General features: G+C 39.8%; 2 protein-coding genes across 4 annotated transcripts in view; one reads left to right on the top strand and one right to left on the bottom strand.

The window, feature by feature from the left end:
* Positions 1 to 476: 476 nt before the first annotated feature.
* On the bottom strand, positions 477 to 27,261 carry TMEM128 (transmembrane protein 128). Of its 2 annotated transcripts, none has more exons than XM_088130475.1 (5): positions 26,976 to 27,261; positions 24,997 to 25,138; positions 17,030 to 17,191; positions 14,794 to 14,903; positions 477 to 583 (listed from the first exon to the last, which is right to left on the bottom strand). In XM_088130475.1, exons 1-4 carry the CDS (start codon positions 27,259 to 27,261, stop codon positions 14,804 to 14,806), a joined length of 690 nt encoding a protein of 229 aa, XP_087986601.1. In that variant the 3' UTR covers positions 477 to 583; positions 14,794 to 14,803. The 2 variants fall into 2 exon arrangements, with proteins under 2 accessions (XP_087986601.1, XP_087986595.1); XM_088130469.1 differs by lacking the exon at positions 477 to 583 and adding an exon at positions 11,869 to 14,086.
* Positions 27,195 to 27,858, top strand: part of ZBTB49 (zinc finger and BTB domain containing 49) — a 57,974-nt gene continuing 57,310 nt past the window's right edge. Inside the window, exon 1 of one of the 2 annotated variants that reach the window (XM_088130396.1) lies at positions 27,195 to 27,441. The gene's annotated coding sequence lies outside the window, so the exon portion shown is untranslated. The remainder of the gene's footprint in view (positions 27,442 to 27,858) is intronic. The other variant, XM_088130404.1, reaches the window with a different exon arrangement.

The following is a 27,858-nucleotide window of genomic DNA, read 5'->3' on the forward strand; positions in this document are numbered from 1 at the left end:
CCCCAGCAGTGGGCCTGAATCTCCTCACTTTGTTCTTCCAAGCATTTAGCACTACCGGCCCCAATGGGATGCACACCCACGTGTGTGCAAGTGAATGTGCTTATTGCAAGTGGTAAGTTGCACACTATGGCATGGAAACAGAGGGCTCTTTTCACAATCTCTCTGCAGAGTGCTGAACATCATAAGAGAAGCCATGGTTGATGAGACCTGAATCCTACTTCAAACAGGAAACAGGGTCCAGGGTGTCCCCAAGATATTAAGTGTGTGGTGTGGTGAAAGGGTCAGATTAGAAGTGGTTCAACCCAGGTTCAAGACCACCTCAGTCATGGGGGCTCCCTGGGTGACTCTGGACCCGTCTCAACCAGCCCAGAGGGTTGTTCTGGGAAAAATGGGAGCAGAGAGCACTATGTCCACTGTCATGAACATCTAACAAATAAGGTAATTCCTCTCCCTGATTACCTTCAGTGGTATATTACCTTGGGTGGGTTTGTCACTGAAGCGATGGCAAGGTATTTACTGGAATACTGGTTCGATGGCAGAGGGCTGTGATCTTCCTTAGTGAAGATTCTCATCCCCAGTTTGGCTGTAATAAAGACAGGATACCTGTTTATATTTTCCCTTTAAACTAGTAAAAAGAATAAGAAAGTAATATGCAAAAGCAAGGAAACTGGAAGCAAATCAATAGCAAACCATAAAGGGGACCAGAATTCAATGGTGGAGTACAATCTTTACAGAAATCCAATTTAAAAACTCAGGTGCCAGGAAAAGTTGCTATCAGAATGAAAATGAGCAAGGCTACAGCACACAAAGGGCTGGAAGCAGGCAGGTGGGTGGGAAACCAAGGCTTATCTTCAGCACTACTGCCACTGAATGCCAGATAGCAGCCTCCTGTGACATGGATAACTTAAGTACTTCCCAAACTCAAGAAGGTCAGGAACACAAAGGACAGCTTCATATGACAGTCTAAATGGTCTTAAGCAACAGAAATTTTAAATGTGTTCCAGGGGGACCTCCAAGCCAGAAGTGAATCTGGTTCTTCCTGATGATCATCTCAGTTGGGCTTCTTCCCTTCCCTTACTGGAATGCTTTTGAATTTTGACATTGTTCTGGGTATACAATGCAGTAAAATCACCCACTGTTCATGCACAGAAGGCTGTTGGGTCCCACAAGGATGTGGCAAGAGTGTATCAGCTGCCTTCCTTCAGTATCTCTCCTGATGATGGGTGATTCCTCACCAAGGAAGGCAAGGAAGAGAGACAGCTGAGGTTCAAGGAAGCTGAGTCAGAGAGGGTTGGAGAGATGCCCTAGTAGGAGGGCCAAATCACCCTTTTGCCCCCCCCCCATCTTCTTAATCAGCCAATGGGTGGGTGTAATAAACTAGAGAAACCGCAACCAGGGCTTCCTGGTTATTCAAACATTGACTTAGAGCTTCCAGTGGGGCTACCCTCTAATTAAAATACTAACTTGAAACTACAGGTGGGGTCACCCTGTCATTCAAGCAATGAATGTTTATCTATGTTCAGTTTACATCAGAAGGAGTGATGAAAGGGAGATAAAACACAAACATCTTCCAGTAAAATCTAACAATGGTTGCAGGGAGGGAGAAGGAAAGAGCATGTGCCATGCCACACAGTACATTAATTTCTTGATAGACTGTGTGGTCTGAATCCTAAACGGAATAGGAGAAGAGGATTGTCATTGCCAGACTGCAAAAAGATAATATGAGGATGGCAAAGGCCCTCTGCCTGAGGAAAGATATGGATAACTATCTGAAGTGTCACAGTGGTTTTCAGAGGTAGTGACAACTAGGGAGCAAGCATTGTTTTCAGATCAAAAGGAGTGGTCAGATCAAACCTCAGAGGGACCAACTTGGAGAAGACCCTTCTGACAGCAAGTAGCAGCAACAGCACCACCACCTCTAATCCTTTGCTAAGCAGTCAAATTGAGGGGAGAGTTTATTCCCCCGCCCCGCAACAGACGCTGTCCCCCTGTTCCCAGATCAGCTCTTCCAGTGATTAAAAGGCCTTCTGTAGATTAGCTGTTCATGTTTCATCAGATCACCCTGATTTAAGAACCTTTACAGATATATGGTATTTGTAAATCTGGAGTTCTTTACCTGGGAAGCACAATAAATGAAGTCATTGCGAGTTTTACTTCTGAGAATATCAGAAGCTCTTTAAAAATGGAAGAGTACTATATAAGTCATTTACTGCATGCATTATCAGCACCTCCTTGAATGCAGGACATCTTCCTACATGCCTAAAGGAAGCAGTTATGTAATCTTTATTTTAAAAAAACAAACTTCCCAACCAGGAAGACTTTTTAAATTATGGGCCAGCTCTGGACCTTCCATTATTGGGCAAGGTGGCTGCGAAAACAATAGCCAGGCAGGTGTAGACGAAACTGATTATCAGCCCATTTCAACTGAGACTGCTTTAGTCACCTTGATGAATGATGTTTGCCAGAAATTGGACTGGAGGGCTACGCCCTGTTAGTCCTCGACCTCTCACCAGCCATGGTCTTTCTTCTCTATTTATTTACAGTTCCAGCCAATAAAACACAGAATTTAAAATATAGGAAAGTCAAACCTGAAACTGTAAATAATCAGAAGGTATCAAGCAACTCCTGCATGCCATAGTGCTATTGCCAGGAATGTGGCAACCTTTATAGCATTAGGTCTTGCAGAAGGAAAATTGTAACCTCTTGTTCAGAGGCCATGGGCTGTCCAGTGGGCAGCCCAACAGCATATGGGTTGCTGCCTCAACCCAACCCCTGTATCCGAGCAGAAGCACATGCAGTTATTGTAGGGGAGACCCGTATATTTGTGTATAGCCTCCATAAAGGGTAGTGCGCCAGTTTGAGCTGCAGGATTTCCAACTAGTGGAAGTGGTAAGGATTGTGTTTTCACAGTTACGAGCCGCGCACTATAGTGATCTTTCTGAGCCAATCAGACTTGCTTGGGGATACACTTGAAAAGTGACCATCAGTGGCAAAGGCAGCATGATTCCTGCATGGAGAGACCTGCCCTGGCTATTAACTGCCTAGCAAGCACAAATGGAAATGTTGGTCCTGACGATTAAAGCTCAGTGCAGCTTAAAGTCCAGCTGCCTCTCCCATTTGGAACCTGCTGGGCTACTGGGATCAGCGGAAGTCCTGCTCGTGGAGGCTCAACTGCCAGGGAGACAGAAAAGAACCTCCTACTGCTGGGTGGCTGTGGAATGCGGGACCCCAGGACACGCATTTGGCCCCCAGGCTCTGAGGACTGAGGAAGTTGATGAAAGCACATATCTTCCCTCCAGCTTTTAATGATTAGTTCAATTTATTTTATCTGAATTTTAATTGCATTAATGTTGCTTTAATTTAAATTGAGGGTGAAAATGGATGAGTCCACAACAAAGATATGGAGAATTATTGTGAATATCAAAAAAAATGGAGAAGTGCTATATATGCTACCTGAATGTAAGATATAAATCCAATAAATAAATATTACCTCATCAGCATAATGAAAATACAGAAGATCAAATTCATTTTGTGATATCTCCATTCTCCTTCATCATTTCAGTAAGTAAAAATGACTAGGCATTTTATATACATGCGTAATTGACACATTTCTCCCTTTACCATATTAATAACTTAATAATCACAGTTTATAAAATGCCTTCTGACAAATATGCAATATAAAAAGAAAGTTAAATTCTGCTTCCTAATGGCTTGTCTAAATAATAATAATATGGACCAACCCATTCACTATGGTGAGAAAAAAGAAAAAGAATCTTATACCGGATTCGTTGTCACCCAGGTCAACAAGGACTGCATCAGGTGTTAAAAGTTCCTGGTCAACAAGTGTACAACAGGACTCAGGAGCTATGGTTGGCCAACCAGGGCTTAGCCCTGTAGGATTACTGGATGAACAACAACCACAGACAAAAGTACACTGTGTTTGAAAACCACGCCATTATGGCCTGCTATTATAAATCAGAACCAACAAAGCAGGGCTACTTAAAGTGAATGTTTGAACTGTGGAAAGGAATTTATCCAGACTCAAATATCACTGAATGATTAGCAGATCAAAGGAGATTCATTACAGAAATAAAATATTCAGGGATGCAGAACTGGAAGAGATTCAGAAATATTGTGAAAATGGAAAACCCAAAAACAATAGTAGAATAGTAGAATAAACTCAGATAACAACAATTGGAAATATAGACAAAACAGCCAATATGAACTACAGAATGATAACTTAGAAGAAGTAATAACAACGGAACCAATACAGGTCAGCAATGAACTGACCCCACCCCCACCCAACAAGAATTAAAAGAGAAAATTATGGCATATGCAGAATTGTCAGTAGAAGGACAAAGACTGCCAGCACTGAAAGTAGTGCCCAAAAAAAGACCTGGCATCTATAATGAAGGATGTGAATAAGGCGCTCGCAGGGATTAAAATAGCAACAATTGAACAGACAGCTTGCCTACAGTACAGCAGCAGGGGTTACAGAAGAACTGGGTATCAAAATTAGAAAAGCAAAAGCAAAATCATGTTCAGTCCCAAAGTGGAAGATCAGACTGGAAGCCAAGATAAAGAAATTAAGAATGGATACAAGTAATTTAAAGAACATGAAAGAGCAAAACTTGAAGAATGTAAGGACCAAGACAAGCCTAATAAAAACATATTGGCTCAGCCCCAGAAAAACTGAAGAAGCTTTGGAAATCATAAAGCAACAAATAACAGCAATAGCTGGGAAAACTGAGTGCTATAAGGCATGAATCGTCCGATTTAAGCAAAATCAGCTATTAAAAGCAGGCCAGAGTCAATTGGTAGAAATTTATACTGGCAACGGAAATTCTGAAAATGGAAAACCAAACAAAAAGGAAACAATCCAATTTTGGAAAGATCTATGGGTAACTCAAAAAGACTATAATAAAAATGCTGGATGGATAAAAGAATTTGAAGATGAATTTAGTAAAAATCAAATAGGAGAATTAATAATAACAGCAGAAATTGTTAAAAATCAAGTGAAAAGGATTAAAAACTGGACATCTCCTGGAAATGATCAACTGCATGGCTTTTGGCTCAAATATCTGACTAGCTTACATCCAATTATAGCTAAACAGCTTAATGAAGTATTGCATAAAGCGACTGGTTAATAACTGGCAAAACTTATCTGATTCAAAAAGACTCAGTGAAAGGGACAACACCAGGAAACTATAGGCTGATAACATACTTGCCTGCAGTGTTTAAATTACTCACAGGCATAATAGTGGACAACATCCAAGATGATTTGGAAGAAAATAACATTCTTCCAGTAGAACAGAAAGGAAATAAAATGAAAAGCAGAGGTACAAAAGATCAGCTTCTGATTGATAAAATGGTTTTGGAAAATTGCAAAAGCCAGAAAACCAATTTACATATGGTCTGGATTGATTATAAAAAGGCATTTGATTCATTACCACATAGTTGTATCATCAAATATTTGGAAACAACTGGTGTCAGTAAAAATATTAGAATGTTTATAGAAAAAAATAATGAAGCAGTGGAAGGCAGAACTGGTGGATGGAAATGAAAAATATGGGCTTGTCAACATCAGGAGAGTCATCTTCCAGGGTGACTCATTATCGCCCTTATTATTTGTCATTGCCATGATCCCACTTTCAGTGATTTTTGAAGAAAACAAATCTTGGCTATCAAACAGCAAAACATGCAGATAAAATCTCACATTTGCTCTATATGGATGAACTGAAGCTTTATGGAAAATCAGAAATTGAAATCCAGTCATTGACAAATACTGTAAGAATTTTTAGCACAGATATAGCAATGGAATTTGGCCTAGAGAAATGTGCTACAATAGCAGTAAATCAGGGTAAAATCACAAACAGTAATGGAATTGAAATGCTGAATGACCAAACCATCAGGTGTCATCAGGATGAAGCCTACAAGTACCTGGGCATTTTACAGCTGGATAACATCAAGCACGGGCAAGTTAAAAATGTGATCAATAAAGAATACATCCAAAGAGTGAGAAAATTGCTAAAGACAAAATTGAATGGTGGAAACACCATCAAAGCCATCAATACCTGGGCCATATCTGTGATATAATACACTGCTGGAATTATTAACTGGACACAAGCTGAACTGGACAGTTTGGACCAAAAAGCAAGTAAATGCATGACTATTTACATTACATCCCCATAGTGATATTGATAGTTTATACCTGTCCTACATGTCAGGCTCAGCCGGCACGGCGCTCCTAGGAAAGTCAGCCCGCTGTGCTAACTCCGCCGCCTGCTTGCAAGTCGGGGAAAAGAGGAAGTGAAAGCTGCGGCTGATTAATGGGCCACCTGCGCCTAGTCAAACGGGAAACCGCAGAGTGGAAGCGTTGAATTTACACTGATAAGCGGTGCGAGCTAACAATGAGCGGAGCCGCGAGCCGCGAAGTCACTGCACAATCCAGAAACCCCGGTTTTGCACGCAACTGAAAGGACCCCAAGGGAACCAACCCACGCCGGAGGGATAGTCAATCAAGGAACAATGGGACTCAGGCTGAACCTGCCATCTGGACAACTAAGGGGGATTATTGGGGCGCTGATAATCTGCAGCCGGTAACGCGATCGCGGGGGGAAAACGCGGGAAGGGGAGAGGTATAAAATGAACAATGTAAATGTGCCAAGCCAGTCCTGGCTTTGTTTGTAACTGTTGCGTTACGCTTGAGTAAACCTCTTTTGTGAACCACCCGTGTCACCGGAGTTTCTCTTGACGAACGGGGCATACCTTACACTACAGAAATGGAGGCAGAGGTTTACTTCAAGTCAAAAAAACTGCCCAAGAAGAAAAGCACGCATTGGCTGATTATGTAAAAGACAGCCAAGAACAAGCACTGATGCAAGTTAAAAATTGGAACTTACTGAATGTAAAACATGAATATTGAAATAATATAATAAAAACATGAACAGAATGCTGGCGAAGAAAAGCATTACATGGTCAATTTCTACAAAAGATCGAGGTGAAAGTGGATAAAGATAAAACCTAGTAATGGCTTACAACTGGAACATTAAAAAAAGAAACTGAAAGTTTGATTTTGGCTGTTCAAGAGCAAGCTATCTGAACGAATGCAAACAAGGCCAGAATTGAAAAAACATCAAATGATTCAAAGTGCAGATTGTGCAAAGAAGCAGAAGAAACAATAAATCAAGACCAGAAAAATAACGACAATGAGTTGTGCCTATCATCCAAGCAGTGACATTGACAGACTCTACTTACCAAGGAGCATAGGTGAGCATGGAATGTTGCAAGTACATCAGACGAAGAAGAAAAAAGGGTATTGGAAGAATATCTGAGGGACAGTGAAGAAGATTCACTGAAGCTAGTACACCATGAAGGCTTACTGAATACTGAAGAGACCAAACTGGCATACAAGAAAGACCAAATGAAGAACAGAAAAGACACATGGCAAGGCAAAGTATTACATGACCAGTACACAAAAAAAACTAGCAGGCAAAGCAGATATCAACAAGACCTTGCAATGGCTAAGAGCAAGAAAGGTGAAGAAAGAGACAAAGGGGCTAATTCTGGCTGCACAAGACCAAGCCTTAAGAACAAATACATACAAAGACAGAATCGCGAAGACAGCAACAGACAGCAAATGGCGCCTCTACAAAGAAGCTGAATTAGCTGCTGCAAGAAGATTGTACAGACTGACTACAAACAACAGCATGACAAAGTAGCAACAATGGTGCATTGGAATAGCTGCAAGAAATACCATTTGCCTGCAAGTAAGAACTGGTTTACAGACAAAGTAATAGAAAATGAAGAAGCTAAAGTGCTCTGTGACTTTAGAATTCAAACAGACAAGCACCTGCCACACAACACCCCAGACTTAACAACTGTTGATAAGAAAGACAAAAAAGTCTGGATAGTGGACATTGCAATACCTGGAGACAGCAGAATAGAATAGAAAGGACTGGAGAAAATCACCAAATACAAAGACCTGCAAATACAACTAGAACGACTGTGGCAAAAGAAAGCAAAGATAGTACCCTTAATAATAGGCGCCTTAGGTACAATCCCAAAACATCTGGAGCACCACTTGAAGACCATCGGCATTGACAGAGTCACCATCAGTCAATTGCAAAAGGCAGCTTTACTTGGAACAGCTTATATCCTGTGAGGATACCTTTAACACCATCAAACAACATCTGCCTATCCCAGGTCCTTGGGAAGGACTTGACAGGTGGACAAAAATGCCAAATCCAGTCTAAACATCTGGCTGACTGTGCAACCAGCCATAATAATAATAAATGTGTTGATAGCTGAAAGCTGGCTCTTGCATGGTGGCACAAATAAATGATTCATGTCCATTTTCTCTGTCCATTACTTCCCTGATACATTGATTTTTCATTCTGATGGGCACCCAGGGGTGGGGATGGGGTCAAGATGATGCCTTTTTTATGTGCATGGGATGCCTGGGATTCATGTGAAAAAGGAGGGGGCTTTCATTATTCCATCTTGACTCTTTTTGTGTAGAAAAATAGAAGAGGACACTATATCCTTCCTGCAGGGAAGACAAAATACGGTTCTAACAAATGAATGAAATAAGCTTAATTATCAGTATCAAGAAAAAGCAAAGAAATTAATTGGTTTTTGAGGAATAAATTGCAGAAGAAAAAAATACAGCTATACTATTAATTTTTCATACAAAAATGTATTTTTACAAATAGCCACAAAAAAGGTATGGCAGAGAGCAGAGGGAACAAACCATTTTGAGGCTGGGCTCCAAGAGGAGGGTGAGGCCAGATCATAAATTAAATTGGATTAAACTTAATCGAAATGAAATTAATTCAGTCAGTATGATTGCACTCAGAAGTGGTTCATGGTGTTCTTGGGATTGTCCTGAAACAGGCCAGTTTCTGCAATGTGTTCAGGACAGCTGGAATCTGGTTCCTTTAACACTGGACTGCTTCAATCATAGCTTGTTAGATCTGGAAGCTATTTTGGGAAAGCCTGATCTGCATCTTTTTCTCAGTTTGGAAGTTAGTTTTAAACGCCAACCACAGGATTGCTTTTCTTCTTTCTTTTGCTTATTTTAATCCAGATGCTCTCGAGAAAACCACCGAAGGCATTTCTTTGGGTATCTGAGAAAAATGTCTCCTGACAGAGGCAAACCTTGGGGGCCAGATGGCTCGTAAAGAACGTTGAGAGTCCACTTTGGGTGGTTTCACAGAATTGGTCCTGTGGCCAAGAAGAAGAGACGGGTAAACGGCAGGAGTAGGTTCTGGAGGGGGCTCCCTGGAAAGGTCTTTGTAGGTCCAGGTGGTCTCTCTTTTTTGCCTGGGCTGCAGCCCCCCCCCTTTCTTTTCTTCCAGATCCAAAGGGGCTCACGAAGGCACAGTGAATATAATGAATAAAGGTAAACAAGTGGCAGGGACATGGATCCCTGTGGGGACCACATTGCCTGACCTGTTTAGTCCTTCCTGTACTTTGCATCCTCTTAAAGCTTTATTTAAACTTTTACTTATTTCCTCCAGGGACAAAAGACAGCACATATAGAGTAACAGCAGGTGTATATTCAATTCAACCCTGCCCCCATCCCCTGGAGGAAGGATGGACATATCTATCAGAAGAGGAGGGACTTGTGGCTGGCTCCGCCTAATCCTGTTACAGCACCTGGACCACTGCAATATATTTAACGATTTCTCTAGCTTAGGGGTTTTTATATTATATATATTTAAAATAAAACTAATATATTTTGGGTGTTCTTGTATTCTAAGTTTATAGCTCAAATGTCTTTAGTTTCTTCTATCTTCTTCAGTACAGGCAGCTTAACTAGCTTTACTTTTTCCTATGGCACATAATCAACATTCCAACTATCAATAAACTTGCACTGCCTTAATACAAGCTATAGCTAACAATGGCAATAAAAGGAGCTCTGAAAAGATGCCTTCTGCATTCCTTTGGCTGCTGATATACTTCATGTTGTCCCAACACAACACTAATACAATAGGAAGAAGTCATCAATTTTGGTAGACTTGATATCCTGGATTACCTTAATGCAACTTTAACTGCAATCACTCTTCTTTGGAAAAAACTTAGTCTTCCAGATAATGGAAGATAATGACTCTTTCAGATCCCGAATTATGTGTGACTAAATCTCATCTGTCTCTACTTCCAAGATCAGTATCTAGAAGCTTAGACATGTTTAACATGAAAGATAAAATATCTAAGAATCCAATAGGAATTGAACAGTCCAGAGAAACTGATTGATTTGGTTCTTTTAAAATATGAATTTTAAATTTAAAATTCCAGTACTTAGAAGGCCTTTTAACAGATTTTATGGGACTTGTAAAATTGAATGAAATATAGTGGAAGCTGTTACATCTGGCACGAGAGAAGTGCCAAAGGCAACTGGGTTTCATGTAGGGTTGGAAAACAGAAATACCGTTGAGCTGGAAATTTGTACTGTAAACCTCGTCTCAACTTTGGTTATTGAATAGGAAGATCCCAACTTACTGTGTATAAAAGACTTCCAATATAACTGGGAAGAATTAAATAGCATTGGAGAAAGAATTGCAGAAACTGAATTTTGTATGTCATACTTTTGAAATAGAATCTTCTATACTACTCCAAGAATTCTTCACTCATATTTGCTTGGTCAAGGTGCCTGTGTAACATCCTGTTGTGCTAGAAAAAATATCACAACTATTTGCATTTTTCCTCTGTATCAGATTGTGGAAGAAAGAAGTTCTGTCTCTCAAACAGAATACTGCTAGTGGCCCAGGCCAGATCAGGCGGTCTCTAAACACCCTTCCTACATACCCATCAAATCTTCTCTCTGGCAAGTACAAGCTTCAGTGTCCCTGTTACTTAACTGAACATAGGTGGGGCACAAGCACCATGAATGCCTCTGTATAAAGAAAAGGGGAAACAAGTTTTATTATATTTTCAGATAATCGAGGACAACACATAGCTTTCCAGATGCTACTGGAAGCCCTTGCAAACATGGTCCATGGCAAAAGCTATCGGGAATTGTATCTCAGGAACTAGAGTGCTGGTCAGTCTAAGCAGTTGGTTTGAATGTTGAGTTGGTTCTAAGCTCAAAACAAAAAACATGTCCCGAGAGTTTTCAGACAAAACATGCTTTGTTCTGTGCCTGGAACAATGTGTGGCCATTAGAAGTGGTATTATTTTGCATGTCCCAGACCATTCAACCATTTTTAAAATTCCAGGATAGCCAGATAGCAGCCGAGAGCAATCATGACCCTGCTTTGACTAGATAGGGTGTTCTAGAATGTTGATGTGGGCATGAAAGCTTGGGTAAGGCAGTGGTTATTTAAGTGATGACTCAGGTTGAAAACTCATTGTGGATTCCAATTTGTTAGAGGAGCATTTCTTAAAGTGTGGTCTGAGGATCCCTGGGGGTTCCCCAAGATCCTCTCAGGTCTGCGAAATCAAAATTATTTGCCAGATATTGAAGATGTTTGCAAAAATTTAAAACAATGTCACTCTTCTAATTATTTTTTGTTAAAAAAAAGGTTTTTTTATTTATGTTAATATCTAATTGGTTTACATGATTCAATATTCTATGAATGCATCAATTTTAATTTTGATACAGTAAATATTAATAAATACAACCCATACAAACAAAAGCTCTCTTGGGGTTCTCCATAATTTTTAGTAGTGGGAAGCGGTCCTGAGGGCAAGAAGTTTAAGGAGGAAGTGTTAGAGGAAGCAAGAGAGGGCTGCACCCACTGACCAACTGTGGCTGGAGTAGACTAGTGATGCTGCCTCACTGATGTATTTGGTTGCTTTGTTGCATTTATCTTGCCCCCCATGAGTGTGTTTTAATAACAAGCTCCGTGACGCATTTTAAAAATGAAAAAAAAAAAAGTTGATGTGGTTAATTTGTTGAGCATTGTATGTCCAATTTGTGTGTCTTTGTGTCCTATTGATGACATTTCAGAATACATTTAAATCCAGGTTTGCTGATTTACAGAGCCTGACAATTCAAAATGCAGTAATATTTTATGAATTTAAGCATTAAGGAGCAATAGCTTTTTTTTTTTTTTTGCATATTTCAGCAAAGGGCACAAAGGGCAGTTTTTTGCCAGGCAGGGTGGCTGCAAAAAAAAAAAAAAAAATGAAACCGCATGCCAAGCCTGTTGCCAAATGGGTGAGATGGCAGTCCATGTTGCAAGTTGGCAAAGGAGGTCATTAAAAAAAAATTAATATGTTACAAACAAGGGAAACTAGTTGCTTCTATTGTTTCCTATAAGGGTTTTTTAAACAGGTTTTCAAACATTTCAAGTTTCCTATTTCTTATTGCCCTGAAGTGAAAAATAGAGCGAAGGAATCCCAATGCTTGCTATATACCCATAGCACTTGAAATGTTTTTAAATGAATGATTTGCATTCTGCTTTAACAGAGTGTGGGCCTGATTTCTTCCAAGCTTGAAACAAAACACGTAACTCTTTTTTGTGAATGTCCCTATCCAACAACATCCAGAGGGCAGCAAATTCTCTATTCAGTTAATGGGATTGTTCTGTGTGCAGGCACTGCAGTCAATATTTAGAACAGCCTATATTAAACTGTATTTTTTCATGTAATATAAGAAATTAAAGGTCATCTCTATATATGCTTTTATATTTGCAAAACCATTAAAAATCCTGACCGTACAGCCATTGGAAGATTATTATGAGTGCTCTCAATGACTGGTACCACAAGCATAAACATTTTTATAAATAAAGTAGCTACTGGAAGTGTTTCTAAGTCTAGTCCTTGGCATCTCTGGATAATGCTGCAGAAGACTCCCACCTGACAGGGTCTCAGTGGAAATAACCCTGAGCTCGAAAGAGTAGAAGGTTCCTTGGACTAAGGCAGCTTCCTTGAGCTCTGTGCTGAGCCGCCAGATTGGTCTTCAAGGGGGGGGCCACAGAACAGGGAGAGCAACAGAGCCTTAAGGACACTAGACCCCCACAGCTAAAGGCTTCATATGCTAGATACTGTGTCTCAGGTGGGTTGCTGTTTAGATAAAAGAAAGTCTGGGTATCCATATTTGCTTTCTTTCCATGAAATAAACTAGAATATAACTACCTCATTAAACAACAGCTCCAATTTTTAAAAATTTCAGTTAGATCCCAAATGCATGCAAATAATTTTATTTATAAAGTGCTTTTCCTTCCAAGTGGAGCCTGCCACCATTTAACATTTATATAGCATTTTCAAGCATTCAAAGTATTTCATATTCCTTATAAAATTCCTGGATCAGTGTTATATTGAGGATCAGGGGACAATGATTTTAATTGTGAGCCGCCCAGAGTCACCCGTTGGGGGAGATGGGCGGCATACAAATTTAATAATAAATAAAATAAAATAAATGAAGCTGAGTTTGATTTAAATAAGGTCACCTAATACATTTTTGGCAGAGATGAGATTCAAGCATTCTGACTATCTTAGTCCCTACTAAATATGTTCACTATTCTGTATAAAACATGTAGATGAAGAATTTAAATTCTTCAATTCAAATGCAATAATGCTGTTTCAATGTCAGCGTACAATCAGTACTGATTTAAGTATCTTGAAACTTTTAAAAAGAGTTCACAGAATATGACAGTGTGCTACTTAATTCCACAGCCATATTTTAGTCCAACTGCTTTGCTCAAATCTAAGATAAAATTTTAGACTGTCCAAATTTTATTACTTCTGCAGGTTTGATCTTCAAATCCTGCCAGCTGGCAGTTCAGCCTACAAACAAATGAATGGTATTTTGTTTCAACAAGGTTTTTTGTTATCTTTTTTAGAATGCAAGTCCTTCAGTTTTGCTCAGCAAGAAATTGTGAAGGACAGAATGAGGAGCAAGAGTAAAATTTGAAAATGACGGAAACATAGCCAGGGAATTTCTATGTACTTTGTAAGTTAAATCTCCAGGGCCAGATGAGCTATGGTACTGAAGGAACTTGATGATGGTCTAGCTGATCCCTTATATCTGAAATTGAAGTGGCAGAGAGTAAGTGTTGCCCCAAACTTCAAACTGGGAAAAATCATCAAATCCAGGGAATTACAGACCATTCACTCTGACATCAAGAGTTGGAAGAACCTAAAACAAAACATGAAAAGTTCAGCCAAAAGACCATGAAAATAATGCAACAATGAAAAGAAATCAGCATAGATTTTTTAAGAACTGTATCTCATTTATTCTCATCAGGTAATCTTTCACAGACTGTACAATGGACCTACGAGATCTTGACGTCAGCAAAGCATCTGATAAAGTACTTGAGGACATTTTGATAAGCAAGGGAGTTAAGTATTGTCTGGACAGTGTAACAGTGAGAGAGATATTAAACAGTGGGCTACAAGTTTCAGGTTTTCTACTGAGGTAGGAATGACTGTCAGATCTGCAGATGATATAAAACTGAGTGGAATACTTAATTCCCTAGAAGATGGAAATGTGAATATCTCTTCTAATTTTTATTTTTTATTTCTCAGTCAGGTCAATATGCCTGGATTTCCTGGTAGTCTCCTATTCAAGTACCAGCAAGGCCCAATTCTACTTATGTTTTTCAAGCTCAGCTAAGGTCAGTTAACTGCCAGCAGCTATGACACTTATAATAATACTTGCAAACTGAGTGATGCAGCTGCCAAAAAGTTCCACAAAAGACAGTTTCCAAACCACGCAAAATAACACTTCCACTTTATTCTGCTTTGGTCAACCTTGGAATGTAAGTTCCAAGTCTACAATTGTATGAAAATGAAGAGATTTGGTCATTCAAAGAAACACAGTTATGCACCCCTACAGAGTCTTACCATGCAAGATTTAGCCCAAGAGGGACACAAGCATGACTATACCCATAAACTGGATGAAGAGCACCAGAGGCGTAAGAAATGACCACACCGGCCACAAGGAAATGTTAAAACTGGGAAGGAAAAAAAAGGATGATCAATTTTAATTTAATATTAGCAATTTTATGAGCATATCATACTCATGCTTAATTATTATAAAAAAGTCTCTAGCATTCATCCTGAAACTTCTGGTAATCTATTCATAAATAAATATATGTTCACACACACAGACATAAATATTATCCCTGTTTTCTACTTTCCCTAACCCCCTTACCTTCCTCTCTTCATATTTAAATAAATCCATAATTATAAATAGAACTCTGTGATAAATACAGGTAGCCCTCACTTACTGACCACAGTAGGGACTGGCAACTCCATCACTAAGCATTGCAGTAATAAAGCGCAACATCACGTGACTGCACTGACTTACATCAGTTCTGTCAGCGGTAGTTAAATGAATCACCACAGGTTAAGTACAATGTCACATGACCATGACTTATGACTTCCTGCTGGCTTCCCTATTGACTTTGCTTGTCAGAAGCCATCTGTGAAGCTTGCAAATGGTGATCACATGACCGTGGGATACTGCAACCATCGTAAATGCGAACTGGTTGCCAAGTGCCCAAATTGTGACCACGTGACTACAGGGATACTATGATGGCTGCAACTACGAGGACCCATTGTAACTTCAAACAGTCGCTGAACGAGTAGTCAGTAAGTGAGGACTACCTGTAATGGATATACATATGTATGCACATTATATGTAGCTAACAATCCATAAACTTTGTTTATTCTCTAGATAGTATAAATACTATATTTATACTATCTACAGAATATATATACTATAGTATATATAAATATATACTATATTAATAGTATAAATACTAAAGACATTCTTTATTTTTAATGAAAAGAGTGACCCAAGGATCCCTTCAATTAACTTAAACACTTCGGAAGCTATGCCAATCTGGAAAGCTGGCATAATCCATTAAGTGGTGGCACACATTAAAAATATGCTTCATTACAGAAATAAACTTTAGGGAATATGGATAGTCTGCCATGAATATCCATGGATGCCACATGGACCTGTATGGCTTCTAGAGGGCCCCTGGGGAATGCACCAGCAATCTAAAAGGCAACTCTGCCCAAGCAATGGGAAGTGAGCCAAGGCTGTTTACTGAGGACCCATGAGAAATGAAGTGACAGGAACAACGCCTAGAGCACCAGTGGATGAAGAAGAAAAGTTATTCTGACTGAGCGTGTTCAACCCTCTGCAACTAGCTTCTGGGTGCAATTTAAAGTGCTGGCTTTGATCTATAAAGACCTTTATGGCTTGCCACCAAGGTGACTATAGGGACGCAGAGTGGCCAACCAATTGGGTCATCTAGGGAGAAACTGTTCCTAGTGCCCCACTTTTGGGAGGTTTGGTCAGGAGGAGCTGCTTCTTAATAGCAGCAGTGATTCTGTGGAACTGCTTCCCTGGGGAAATCAATGTGGCCTCCTCCCTGATTGGATTCAGAAAGATGTTGAAACCAGTAATGTTCTGGAGAGTGATGTTATTAGATCCATCTGTTTGATGTTTTGAGTTACTTTATTCTTGAGTTGTTTCTTTATTGTTTTGATGTTATGCTGATTTACTCCTACTGTGGATTTTTAAACTGTTTTTTTCTATATTGTGTTACCATTGAGAATTGTTTGATTGCAATGAGATATAAATGTAATAATAAAATATATTTTATATAGAAACATATTTTTCTTTATGCCAACCACAGTTTAAGAACAAATAAGATCTTCACAATTTTGAAAAAATTACTGGTTTTTCAAAAACAGGACATCAGACTCCTTGTTCTAAAAGTCAGGTGAATAACTACAAATAACCAATGCAATCTTCTTATAAGAATATGTACTCCCTTAGGAGGCCCCAGTTCATTTTTCCCTTTAACAAATCTTGAGCTCCATCAGGACCAAAAGCCTCAGCAACAGATGGTTAAGCTAAATAAATGGCCCTGGAACACCCTGAACTAAATAAAACTCAATGTTAAATTTTACACAAGCTTTAAAAATTACTTCAAGAGAGCTAAAGCTAACCTGATAGAACAGCATTATGAGAAGGCCACCTTACTGTCTCCTCCCACAAATAGTTGTAATTAAGCCAGATTTCTCCATTCATATCAGTTTGTTCTATGAGTGGTCAACTTACCAAACTGCTGCAGCAATAAAGCTAGCAGTTGTGATGGGAATGAGAGTAGGATAGCTAGTTTCATAGTCTGCAATTCCATGATACCATTCAAGGTATATGATGCAGAAAAAGGCCACCGACAGACTGACAACTAATAAACAGCTGCCAAGGACAAACCATCCACTGCAAGAGAGAGAAAAGGGGAGCTGAGTAAGTGCCACAATATGCTAACTGATCTTGTATTAATCATACATCAATGTTACATAACATTGGCTCAATTAGGAGGCTAATCCAAGTCAAGACTCTTCTTACACTGGCTGAGAAAGACACATGCCTTACCAGATTTCTGCATATGTGGTCAAGTTATGGTGCTTCAGTTTTTAACTGGCTCCCTGTTAAGAGGAGATCCTCATCAGGTATGTGTGGGACTCTTTAACATATGAGCACTCAAGCAACGAGGCTGGAAATGCAGGAGAGGAAGGGAGGGCTTGAGCTTAACAAGGGGCAGCATTTGGACAACCTTGTCTGGAAGCCAAACATGGTTAGGCCTGGTTAGTATTTGGATGGGGACCTCCAGGGAATTCCAACTCATGAGACTAAATTTAAAAATAAACTAGACTAGAAAATGATTAAAAATCATCCTGCAAGAAGGCAATGCCAAAAAAATAGCATGGATGTATTCAGGTAGTTAAGCAAAATAGAGCAGATGTAAAGTTTTAGTTTATAAACAAAAAGATGTTGGAACTCTAATTATGATTCAACTCAACAATTATGAAAAAAAGAAGAGATTTTGGAACCCCAATTCTTACCTGAAATTTTCCAGATGTGTTTCAGGGTATTTGTTTGCTTGGCAAGTTAACAAGGGCAGTGGGTGGCTTGGCAAATTTGCAAAGTGATTCACATTTGCACAAGCTTATTAAAAGGAATTGATTTATTTAGCAACATGTATACACAAGAATCATTACGTTCAAACCATTTTATTGAGAACTTACTCAGAAAAGTCTAATGGGGAAGTTTAATTAGTTCAAATAAATGCAGATATAAATCATCCAAGAACAATTAAGGCTAGTTTGCCTACTATCCAAAAACAGGGTGGTTGAGCTTGAGTACACATGCCTTGTAGAAACTAGGAGGGGAATGAAAGTCTCCTTACAATGCTGGGAGTTGGGGTGAAACCAGTTAGATTGCAAAAACTCTGATAGAAATTTAGTAGGACAGGAGAAGATAAATGATTTTGCAGCTGCCTGCTTCAGCTGTCCTTAGCCTCTCTTTTTTCTGTAAAAGATCCAGTAATCACGCAGAATATTAGCACGTGCTCTTACTTAAATTTTGTTTTGTTTCTTTACCAACAGGGGAGGGAAAGAAGAGGGGGTTGAGGTGGTGAATTAGTTCTCTATGGAAGTAATAGGTTTCCCCCCCTTATTATTGGTTTAATTTGGGGGAGTAGGTATGTTCTGTATTTTTTGTGTTCAGTTATAGCCTTTTAAATCATTGTTAATATTGATTTCTTAATAATGTTCTGTACTCATATATTCTGTCTCTATAATATCAATATTCAGTGTTTTTGAAGGAGGTTTGTTTTGTATGGATCCTACCTGTATGTATATTCTATTTGATCCTTTTAGGTTGAGGGTATTGAATTGGAATGTGAAAGCGATGAGAAATATTATTAAATATAGAAAAATATTTAAATAGACATAAAGCTGAAGTTATATTTGTACAAGAATCTTGTTTAAGAGATGATTTTTTTTTTGTCTGAAATTGAATATTTCATATATTAGTGGAAATAGTACTAATGCAGCTGGAGTTATGTTGTTACTTAGGAAAGAGATTAGCAAGATGAGTATATATTGATCCATATGGGCATTTTATTGTTAATTTGGGAATATTAGAATTTGATACAGTTCTTGTTAATTTTTATGGGCCTATAAAATGATCCTGAATTATTTCATATATGCATGGCAAGAATACGTATATTACTGTTTTACTATCTGATTTTAAGGGGTGATCTAAATCTTTTGATGGATGTAAAAATAGATAGGAATATTCCTCCTAAAAAGTATAATTATAATTAAAACTGGAAAGTATTCCAGGCTTATAAGCAAGAGTTTCATTTGACAGACGCATAGCATTCACTTTACCCCCAACCTAGGAATTATAATTTACTTCTTTTGGTCCAGATTAGATTTTTTAAAAATTTAATCTTCCTTAATGGAATATGTCTTACATTTTTCTATTCATTATATTGTTATATCAAACCATGCTCTTATTACTTTAATCCTCCAGTTTAAGAAAGTTTAAAGTGGTATTTTAATAATTATGTTATAAGAGGAGGACTTTTGAAGTTATATTAGACAATTAACTTCACATTTTTTTGAAATCATTCATAATTCATTCACTCTTCAGAATTGTGGAGTCCTTGATGCTCTCTGAGCTTGGTTGTTTGACTGCAGACATTTCATTACCTGACTAGGTAACATCATCAGTGCTAGTGTATGTGGGGTTTGCTCTATTTACATACAGTAGCTTGCCTTGCGAGTGTTGGTGAGGGTGTGGTTTTCTCCTTGGTAGTTCCTTGATTAGGGTATTGTTTTCTGCTTGTCTGCTTGTCTCCTTAGTGTCAGGTTCGGTCAGCACGGGGCTTCGGGGAAGCTCGCAGCCAGACCACGCGATCTCCACCGGCGGCAGCTAGCGAGGGAAAGAGGAACTGAAAGCGCCGCTAATTAATGGGCCACCTGCGCCCAGCCAAACAGGAAAACCGCAGCGGAAGTTTTAACTCTACACTGATAACGGCGCGAGCCAACAATGAACGGGGCCGCAGGCAGCGAAACAAGATCGCCGCGCAACGCAGAACCCTCGGGCTTGCACGTAACGGGGGGGACCAACCCAAGCCGGGGGGGGACTGTCAATCAAGGACAATGGACCCTGACCAAACCTGCCATCATGGACAATTAAGAGGGATTATTGGGGGGCCGATAATCCGCAGCGGTAACGCGATCGCGGGGCGAAAAAAGCGCAGGAAGGGGGGAATATAACGAGTGATGCAATTGTACCAAGCCAGTCCTGGCTTTGCTTGTGACTGCTACGTTACGCATGAGTAAACCTCTTTTGTGAACCACACGTGTCACGGGAGTTTCTCTGTCGAACGGGGCAAACCTTACACTTAGTAGTTCCTTGATCAGAGTATTGTTTTCTATATTGTTATATTGCTTGATTGTTTGTCTGGTGTTAATCCCTGCTTATCTGGGTGTAGGCTGCTGTAGACGATATTTAAAATATTTAAAAGGACACACATCAGATTTTCTATGCTGGAGGTATGGTTCATTGACCCATATGATTTGACCATGTGATCATTTGCTATCTTTTTGAGATAGTGTATCTGTGCATATAAGTGTGTGTGTACCTTCGAGTCAGTTTTTGTCTCCTGGTGACCACCTGGACAACTCCCTGCAGTTTTCTTGGCAAGATTTCGGAAGTGGTTTGCCATTGTCTCCTTCCTAGGGCTAAGAGAGAGTGACTGGCCCAAGATAACCCAGCTGGTTTTGTGCCTAAGGCAGGACTAGAACTCACAGTCTCCTGGTTTTTAGCCTGATGCCTTCACCAGGACACCAAATTAGCTCTCATATAAGCAGAGTTATGGGAAAATCTATAAATGTTAAAGATGTTAATGTAACGTTGAACTATGTACCCAAACTTTAGAATCTGACTGTGTATCAGGAATTATGGTCGTACTAAGCATGGGGAGTGGCTAAAAGAATATTGAGAAATGAGAAATGTGGTATTAATCCAAGATGTCAAGGAATCATTGGAAATGTATGATCTTGGAAAAAGCAATATTTTCTACTAATCAGAGGATGCAGTAATATGTGTTACTATGGCAGAGATTTTGTGGTATTTTACAATAATAATTTGTAGTGATCGTAGTATAGAGGTAGTCCAGTTACAACAGCAACTGGAACCAGAATTTCCATTGCTAAGTGATGTGATTGTAAAGAGCAACATCACATGACCAAATTGCTTAGCGATAGCAATCCTGACAGTCCCGGTTGCCATAGTAATCCCAGGACAACACAGTATTAAGTGAGGACCTCACGTGACCACGAGGCAGGCAGAGGCGGGACCCCCAGGCAAGCAGGCCAGCGGATGAGAGCTACGAGTGAGAGCTATGGGTAGGTGGGTGGGTGCCGCAGGCAGGCATTATGGAGTGCAGGCAGATGAAAAAGTGGCAGAAGCAGGAGCAACTTGTGATCTCCTGCCAGCTTCCCCATTGACTTTGCTTGTGGGAAGCTGGCAGGGAAGGTTGATTATGTGACTGTGGGACGCTGCAACTGCCGTAATTGCGAGCCAGCTGCCAAGCAGCCGAAACGTGATCGCAGGACCGCAGATATGCTGAGATGGCTGCAACATCATAACAGCGCCATTGTAAATTTGAACAGTTGCTGGACGAGCGATTTTAACCCGAGGACTACCTGTAGTAGTGTATTTATTAGTAAACCAGCAATTATTGATAATTGATAATACTATCAATAGTACTATTTCTATATATACAGTTTGTGCAACAGTCACTAAACCCTTGAGTATGGCTTCCTAACTTTCTTCATTAAATATTACTTATCAGAAGTTATTGGATTTCTTGTGAGCTTACATGGTGCTGTCCTGCCTGTGAGGTGAAGTCTGACAGTTTCTTTAGTGAAGAACTTTATATTTGTCAATATTAAATTTCATTGTAATTTTCAGTCTATCAATACTATTTTGAATTTTATTTCTGTTTTCTAATGAATCAGCTATTACACCTAGTTTTTGTAATTTGAAAATTCAGTAAAAATTTCCTCCACCTTGGATTACAGGTAGCCTCAACTTACGACCACAGTTGGGACTGGAATGTCCATTGCTAAGCGATGCAGTTGTTAAGTGAGTCACATCTGATTTTAAAAACTTTTTGCCATGGTCGTTAAGCGAATCAAACAGTCGTTAAGGGAATCCAGCTTCCCCCATTGACTTTGCTTGTCGGAAGTCCCCTGGGAAGGTCGTAAATGGCAATCATGTGACACCAGGACACTGCAACTGTCGTAAATACATGCCAGTTGCCAAGCACTTGAATTTTGATCATGTGACCGTGGGGATGCTGTGACGGTCGTTAGTCACTTTTTTCAGCACAACTTCGAATGGTTGTTAAACGAATGGTTGTAATTCGAGGACTACCTGTATCTTAATACTTCCTGATCATGGATTATTTTTTAAAAACTTGGTTACTTCAGAAAAAAATTAGGGTTTATTAGAGAATGTCTGAAAAAAGGTTGGTTCTCTTATTTCTATGCCAGAGATATGAAGAATTTTGGATATATCTGCTAGGACTGTGGCTAAAAAGCATATTCATGGAAAAATGCTTTTATCTCAGACTCAAAATATTGGCTGAATGAAATCTGTCACCTCTCAGCTTCTGAATCAGCTTTGGATCAAGTAAGAGACAAGACTGGACAATATGATTCTGTATGGTCTAGCTTTAAAAACTCAATCATAACATTGAAAAAACTGAAGAAAGTTATATAGACTTATAAAACAACCTTTAAATCAGCTTAGGGAGAGGGATAATTTAGATATTTCAGTATTTGTTTTTTTCACTGTCTAATTTAATCTAGGATTTTTTCTCTCTTTTTCCTTTGTTCTCTTAAGTAGAGTATACTACTGTCACAAACCGGAGTTAAAAATAAAACACATTAAAAAAAAAACACAATAAAAATGTTATAATTGGTGTTGTCTTCCAGGTAGTTTACTATAGGATTTAATTTTTTTTTTCTGTTCACCATATAGCTTTTTTCATATATAGTAGGTTAAGCTACAGTATTTTCTTAAATTATATAGTTCTTATATGATAGTAATATAGTTATATTGCTATTTAGTTTACATATATTACAAGATATTAAGGTTTTTTAAAAGATGCTTTAATTGTAAAATTTTTGAAGTTTAATAGTTTAAAAAAGAAATAATTCTATGTGAATTTAGTACCCAATGTTCTTGACAATAAATATATGTTTTTTTAAAAAAAATTCCTTCACCTTTTCATCACAATGAAAGAAGAATGAAGAACAAAGGCCCCAAGATTAATCTTGTGGCAGCCCAATCAGTCTCGCCACCAATTTATTGGGGGCTACTGATGAGTACCATTTTCAAGCCACTAAACTGTCATGCCATTCAGCCTATATTTAGCTAGCTTAGCAACTGAAATGTTATGGGGTATTTTGTCAAATGCTATTTGAAATCAAGGTACAGTGTTTCCACACTCTATTAAGAGAACAGATAGATTAACTCAGAGCTGCCAAGAGTTTTGAAAATCTCAGCAATTTCCTGTGCTACATTCAAGGCTCCTTTTCTGGGCAAAATATTGGATCAAGGAATCTGGCCTTCACAACTAAGTCACCATAGAAGTGAGAGAGAAATAAAATAAGGAAGTTGATCTGAAAGTCTGGCAGAAAAGAACATAAACAAAATTATGGCAGAAAGATGAATTATGAATGCCTTGACAAAGGTTATTATATTTATTATATTTTCTCTATATGTCAAAATTACTTTTAAGGTGATGATGATCCCTAATAAAATAGGACAATGAGCATCCTCCAACTAAATATTGAAAATATGAATCACCTGAGAGTCCAAAGATCTCTTTAACAAAACTGTTAGGCATTAAATAAAAGGCAACTTCAGAAAGCAGATAAAAAGATTTTTAAAAATTGTTCTCCATTTTAAATAGAATTTTAAGATTTTTTTTAAAGGATTTATAAAAATGAACATAGCTCAGGTATAATTATGAGCATAACTTCAAATTAAATTCTACTATACTTTTCATATAGTAGAACTGAAAGGTGGTGTTTCTATGAAATTGCGAAGTCAAAGAAGGTTGATGAATTGAGAATTTGAGGTGATGCAGGACATCTGAGCAAAGAGGAATCCGGCTGTAAAGGTAAAAGATAGGAATGTGAACCCAAAACTGAGCAGAACATGCTGTTTCAGTCCTTTTGACTTTTCTGTATTTTAATCTTTCTGAAATTTAATTATTTTTTTTTTATATAGAGAGAGGGAGAGAGGGAGGGAGGGAACACTTCAGTCCTGAGGAAAAGGTTTTGGTCCAGATGCATAAGTTCTGCTGACCAAAACTTACTCATGCTCTGACCATTACCCTACTATACTGATTGCGTCTGACATTCCTGATGACTTCACAAGTATCTACCTGCTTGCTTGGGATTAAGCTCATTGTGCCATTTTAATGAAAATTAAAGCATTCTGACTAAATCTGTTTTATACTGTATGCCACAGCAGATAGCAGCATTTAACAACATTGGCTGATTATAAGACACGCACAAATAGCTAAGCAGAGTCATATCCAGTTAGCACATGAATGGGAAATCACCAGAAAATCTCAGGATTGTAGGCTAGACTGGAGGATTTAAAAAAAAAAAACCCAAAGAAGACAAAGACTAACCACATCCCCATCACTGCCAAGAAAACTGGATAAGAATGCCCAGAGAGTCATCAGGAGTTGAGGCCCACTCAGGGGACTCTGCATCCTTTCCTTTAAAAATTACATCTATATATCTGAAAATGGAAGTGTATGTACTCGGGATATATTGAAATAGAAATGTGTTTTTATTAGAAACTATGGTTATCAAATCTATCTCTATAATGAACAAAATCATTTGAATGAGTCTTCCCCCCTCAAACTATTTCAGTTACTGTCCTCTTTGCAACCTTTGTAATCTAGACACAGATAGGAATAGTGACTTATCATTCAAATGATTTTAGAATAAGCAATTCATTTTCTCAAACGGTAACAACATGAGTAGTGTACGGAGGGATGGCAGGACCTGCACATGTAGGCTAATTCTCCTTCAAACAATTTTAATAATTATCTTTATTCTATAATAAAATGTAAGCTGACCATATTTTGTTCAAATAAAGTAGCAACTTTTATTTGGATAGAAACAGATCTTTACCTTTCTTTTTGAATAATTTCCTTAACAGTTTTAAAAAATTCAATGTAGTATGTAAGAGCTATCGATGCCAATATCCAGAATGCAGAATGAATGTTAAGCCTAGGAAGAGGCTTTTCCTTTTTCTCCATGCTTGAACCTGGAACTGTAAATAAAACCACTGTTATTCTGTAAAATGTCTAATGTTAACAAATAAAACAAAGCACTTTGTCCTTTTCATTCTGTTAAGATGCAGTAAACCTGAACAGGTTTTTCTCAAGGCTCCATGGCGCTTTCTTGTGTGCCTCTTAGAGAGTAGTGATTCTCTCTGCTATCGTGTGAGTGCACAGCAAGACTCCAGAGCACTGGAAGATTCAGCACGGCTGTGCCAGGAAGCAGAGGAAACTCATCTGAAAAAAAGGGATGAGACAGCAGAAAGAAACCACTTCCAAAGCCCTCCAACATCCCTTTTCTAACCAACTAATTATCACTAATCCAAACCTGTCAAAATGTTTGTCAAGAAATTTTCATTTCTTGAAACTCAGTAAATATATAAAATGCCAAACAATGCCAGTAAATCATTAGATGTTCTCAGTGTACAATTCTATTCTTCCAGCTAGTTTAGTTTCCATGATACAATGCAGTGAAAAAAACCTTAATCCTCTTAGAACTCATGTAACATCAAAGCAGCATGTCTATCTGTCATAAAAGCTACAAGAGTCAATTCCATTCAAGCCATGAGGATCTTACATTTAACCTACATTCAGGCTGTGCATATAAAATTACATATACTGGTGGTAAAATTGCTGAGATATTTTATCTCAATACTATAAAAATCAATTCTACAGAAATATTCTGAGTTCTACAAACTAATACCTCAAAAGTTGTTCAGGCATAAAGAAACCAAACCAATACTGTTTGGAAATGTAACATATGATATCTGATACACACAATAATACACATACGTATCTGCCCAGTTGAGCCAATCTGGCAGGATTGGCACCTTCCGGGTTCCTTTGATTAAACAATGCCATCTTTTGAGACCTCAAAAGTGCACCTCCTTTGTAGCAGCACCTGCCCTCTGGCATGTGGCTCCCCCTGAGATTCAAACAGCCCCCACCACTGGTGTTTCAAAGGGCCCTGAAGACCCAGCTCTTCACCCAGGCCATTGGAGGGTGGGATTGATGCCCCTTTTCTTCTTTTCCTTGTTCTATTGGGGTTAGTTATCTTTGCCATTTTTGCTCTTTTGTAGGTTGTTTTCTTATTTTTACTTTTTGTAAACCACCCAGAGCTGCTGGGAGTTGGGCAGCATATAAATTTAATAAATATAAATACAATTGTTATTTTGATGTCAAATTTAGCTGAAAGGAGTTAGTGAAGTACACATCCGAACCAAGTGGGTCCACACTGAACCCAACAATAATAGCTTAGCAGATAGCTCAAGTATATCTTTGGCCACAAAAGATACCTGGACGCCGCCCTTTCCTGGATCGGGAGGCCATCAGGCAGTCCCTCCTACCAGTCACCTCACGACTAGATTATCATGCCTCGCGGCTTGACTACTGCAACCCGGTCTGCCTGGGGCCGCCCTGAAGACCACCCAGAAGCTTCGGCCCCGGAGGGCGGGGGCGCGGGGCGTTTCCCTGGGCCGGTCATCGCCTGGAAAGCCCTCCGAGACACAGGGCCCGGCTCCCTGAGGGACCTCCTATGTCCAGCCGCCTTCCCCGCCTGGTTCGGTCCAGCACGGAGGGCGGCGGATGGCGGAACACGCCTGGAAGCCTCCCTTCTACCGGTCAGCGGCTTCGGGGTCAATCTGAACTACGACCCCCCAGAAGCCTTTGCCAGCGCCCCCCTGGAACGGCAGCTCGCGTCGCCCAAGTCAGGGCGCTTCCAGTAGAGCGGGGTAGGCCCGAGGAGACACTGCAGCCTCTGCAGGAGACGGCGAGGGCCCCCGGTTCGTGTCCCCGTCCGCTCCTTCGATTCAGCGCGAAGCGGATACCTACCCGCCGCCCTGCTCTCCAGCCCCGCTCCGCGGCCACTCCCCCGCCGCCGCCGCCGGCGGACCAAGGCCTCCCCTTCGCCGCCGTCCGCCATCTTGGAGCCGCCGGGCGGAGGGCAGCGGAAGTGACGCGCAGAACCGGAAGCCAGGTCACTCCTGCACGGCCCCGCCCGCTCTCCCGTTGGGGATCCCCATTTTGTTTCCGGGGGTTTCAGGAGTGTTAGTGGGGGAGGCGGTGCCGACGCCGCCCGACTCCGGGCCCTGCAGGGGCCGGGCATGTGGGCGGGCATCCCTCAGGCCTCCGCCCCTGGCGAGGAGGCTCCCTGGAAATCACCAACGGAGCCCGAAGAGGCCGGCCGGGAGCGGCAGCAGGTAGAGGCGTCTTTGGGGAGGTCGAGCTGGCGGCTGTGACGTTTCTGTGACGCGCCCCGAATCATTCTTTTCCGTGTGTGCCGACAGGACGCCATGGGGTAGACTTAAACGTTCTAAATTATTCTCTGTGTTGTGTACACTGCATGTTTTGCTGTGAGCCACTCGCAGGATTAAAGCTGCCGAGAAGCGTTTGTAAGAAAAACAGACCGTTTTTCTCACAATCATGGCACAAAAACTCAGATCTGAAGTAGAGATGCTCATTACTCAACAAAATGTTTACAAGAGATTAGCTCAAAAAATGATAGAATATTTTGTAAGGTTTGTAGACCTGAATCTCAGAAAATCCAAAACCAGGAATTCAGGCAGAGGCTCTTAAAAAGAAAACAGCTCTTTAATCGGCCGAGTGAACAGCTGGGTGGGCAGCAACCCAAAACACAGGCAGCGAAAGTTCTGGGCAGCTCCACACCAACAAGATTTCAAAGGCAGTTTTTATAGCATTGCAAAAACAATAGATT

The sequence above is a fragment of the Python bivittatus genome, unplaced genomic scaffold (genome assembly GCF_059951505.1).
Source record: "Python bivittatus isolate LINGU-HERP-01145 unplaced genomic scaffold, Pbiv_v1 ctg000070_np1212, whole genome shotgun sequence".
NCBI classification, from domain to species: Eukaryota; Metazoa; Chordata; class Lepidosauria; order Squamata; family Pythonidae; genus Python; species Python bivittatus.